This window comes from Diaphorina citri, unplaced genomic scaffold (genome assembly GCF_000475195.1).
Source record: "Diaphorina citri unplaced genomic scaffold, Diaci psyllid genome assembly version 1.1 scaffold24045, whole genome shotgun sequence".
Taxonomy (NCBI): Eukaryota; Metazoa; Arthropoda; class Insecta; order Hemiptera; family Psyllidae; genus Diaphorina; species Diaphorina citri.
The window spans coordinates 8,116-10,740 of record NW_007401386.1 but is presented as its reverse complement, the minus strand read 5'-3'; the positions used below and the strand labels follow the sequence as shown (position 1 = coordinate 10,740).

The 2,625-nt window shown below is 38.6% G+C and overlaps 1 protein-coding gene across 1 annotated transcript; it reads right to left on the bottom strand.

The window, feature by feature from the left end:
* Positions 1-8: 8 nt before the first annotated feature.
* LOC103523472 (neuropeptide CCHamide-1 receptor-like) lies at positions 9-1,380 on the bottom strand. The gene has a single exon (XM_008488513.3). It carries the CDS (start codon positions 1,279-1,281, stop codon positions 37-39), a length of 1,245 nt encoding a protein of 414 aa, XP_008486735.1. The 5' UTR covers positions 1,282-1,380; the 3' UTR covers positions 9-36.
* Between the last annotated feature and the right edge of the window lie 1,245 nt (positions 1,381-2,625).

Below are 2,625 nucleotides of genomic sequence, written 5' to 3'. Positions count from 1 at the left end.
AGCTTAAAATTCGTAAAAAATGGCACCATTCTGTCGTCACATGATAATCTGATCCCCATTTGTAATCTTTGTAATTTCCGTAGCCATTGTAACAGGATCATTCTGAGGTGCCCTGCGAAATGTATTCATTTGAAGATTATTCGGATTATGTGTAGTGGACACACTGTCCCATTTCCTGGTTGAGGAATACGTGGATGGTCTATGAAATCGTCTCGCATTAGCATTGCGGGAGTTTATAATCTTACTACTCATCTTACAAAACAAATACTTTTGGAAATACTTACGGAATGTCCCACTAACACAATACAGAGCGATTGGATTGATGCAAGAATTTATGAATCCTAAACAAAAACCCACTATTCTCAGAATATGCCAGAAATCATTGTAGTCATCTGGTGCAGTGGGGTTGATATAGAACCAAAGGAAAAAGAAATGCTGTGGGAAAAAGCACATGGCAAACACCACCACGAACGTTAAAACGGTTTTAGCAACCTTTTTTCGAGCACGAATTTGCCGCGTTTGTCCTTGTAATTCCCCAGGCATGTTTTTCGTACTGAGAATCAGAGACCTTGCCATCAAGCTGTAAAAGCAAGCAATGATAAGTAATGGTACAGCATAATAGATAAGGAATCGCATAATAATCACAGTCCTGGGGTAGTTAGGATACCCATCTATTGGAGGAAACGGATAGCATGACTCAAACAAAGTATTGTTATTGGTATCATCTTTGAACGCTCTGACGTAAGATAATGTCATGGAAGGAATGGCGCATAGGATGGCAAATATCCAAATAGCAGCTACAATGAGTATTGTACATCTAGTAGCTCGCTTCCCTCCAATGCCAGAATGTAATTTCCTCAATGGATCTACAATAGCAAAGAAACGATCTGCACTCAACGCTGTCAGAGTAAATACAGATACTCCTACTGAAATGTCTTTGGTACTTTCTGATATTTTACATATTGACTCCCCATAGGGCCAGGACTCAAACGTGTACACGGTAGATGTGAATGGTACACATGTGAGGATGACTAATAGATCTCCTAGTGCTAAGCTGAGAATGTAAATGTTTGGGACGTTCCTCATACTCTTGTGATTGATGAAGATAAGAACCAAGGTGCCATTCCCTAGGACGCCCACCACAAATATGAAAGCAAACACTATGGGGACAAGATAGGTCTCCAACCGTTCCGAGTATGGCTTGAAATCTGTGGAGAGGGAGGTGTTACTCAGATTGTAATACATCAGAGTTGAGTTTATGTGTGACGATAGGTCGTCCATGGTTTCAACAGATATTTACAGTAACTTCACATTCGATGTTCAAATAAAATGAAGTTTTGGATCATTATACCACCTTCCTTTGGTCGTTTGAATAGCATACATATCCTCTGCTGAACATGGAACTAACTGATTTATCGCAGTCCATAATCCCTGCTGAATTCCATGAGGCAGCCAATCTTCTCAAGTCTGAAACAAACAAGATTTATACCAAAGAGTTAGGTATACATTCTCTCTTCGACATTAAAAAGGCCAAAAGTGGATCACCAGAATAATAAAGTTCATTTTTTAATTATTCCAAGGTCCTTCAAAGCACTACTGTATGTGTAGATAGCCGTCTGTCCTGCCAAGAGCATTGAAAATATTATAAAACATCAAATTCATTAAACCCCCAATCCTTCCGATACGTGAAACAGGTATCATGCCTGTTAGATCACGGACACACTATACTTATACCTACCCACACCTACCTACCAAAACCCCACCACTTTCTGAAGTTTTTTTAATCCAAAAATGTCGGGGATGATTGAACTTTTTTAATATGAAATCCTGACTCGGAGATGTTAGGTCACGCGTATCTAATTAATATCACACAACAGATTTGATATAAAAAAAGTTAAAATTTTTCATTATAGTAGGTAGTTGTAGGAAGGTATATAGTATATACCTACTACACAGTTTTCCCTTCCAAAGTCCTGTATGTATGAATATTTTTTCCATTTTTTTTTACGTTAAACAACATTATAGGTATTACACTTTCATAAAATAACTATAGGTATACATACATTATACTCATTGTAGGGATTTCATTAACCAATGAACCTACCTATGTGTGCCTATTTGAGGTAAAGATTACGACAAAGAGGGGGGGAGAGAGAGAGAGAGAGGGAGGGAGAGAGAGAGAGAGAGAGAGAGAGAGAGAGAGAGAGATTGAAACTTTTTCCCATTTCTCGGTTCAGTGAATAATCATGGATTTTTCACCTATCTGGACTATCTCTCTCTCCCCTCCCTTTCATCTCTCTCTCCTTTCCTCCTCTCCATTCTTCCTTCTCCCTCGCCTCTTTCTCTCCTTATTGTCATTTCTATTCTCTCATGACGTACTACATTACGCACTATATCCATACCACTTTCTCTCTCTTCAAGGATAAAGAGGTAGGGAATTGTTAATAGGAGGAAGAAAAAGAAAAAATAATACGCCATATGACCCTATCCTCCCATCATATCCTATATCCCATACATCTGGCACAAAACCTTTTAAGTGCAAAGACATAATACCTATAACAGACGAGGTAACCTACATAACATAGAAATATTACCTACTTGTGTTAACCAACTCATGGGGCAGTG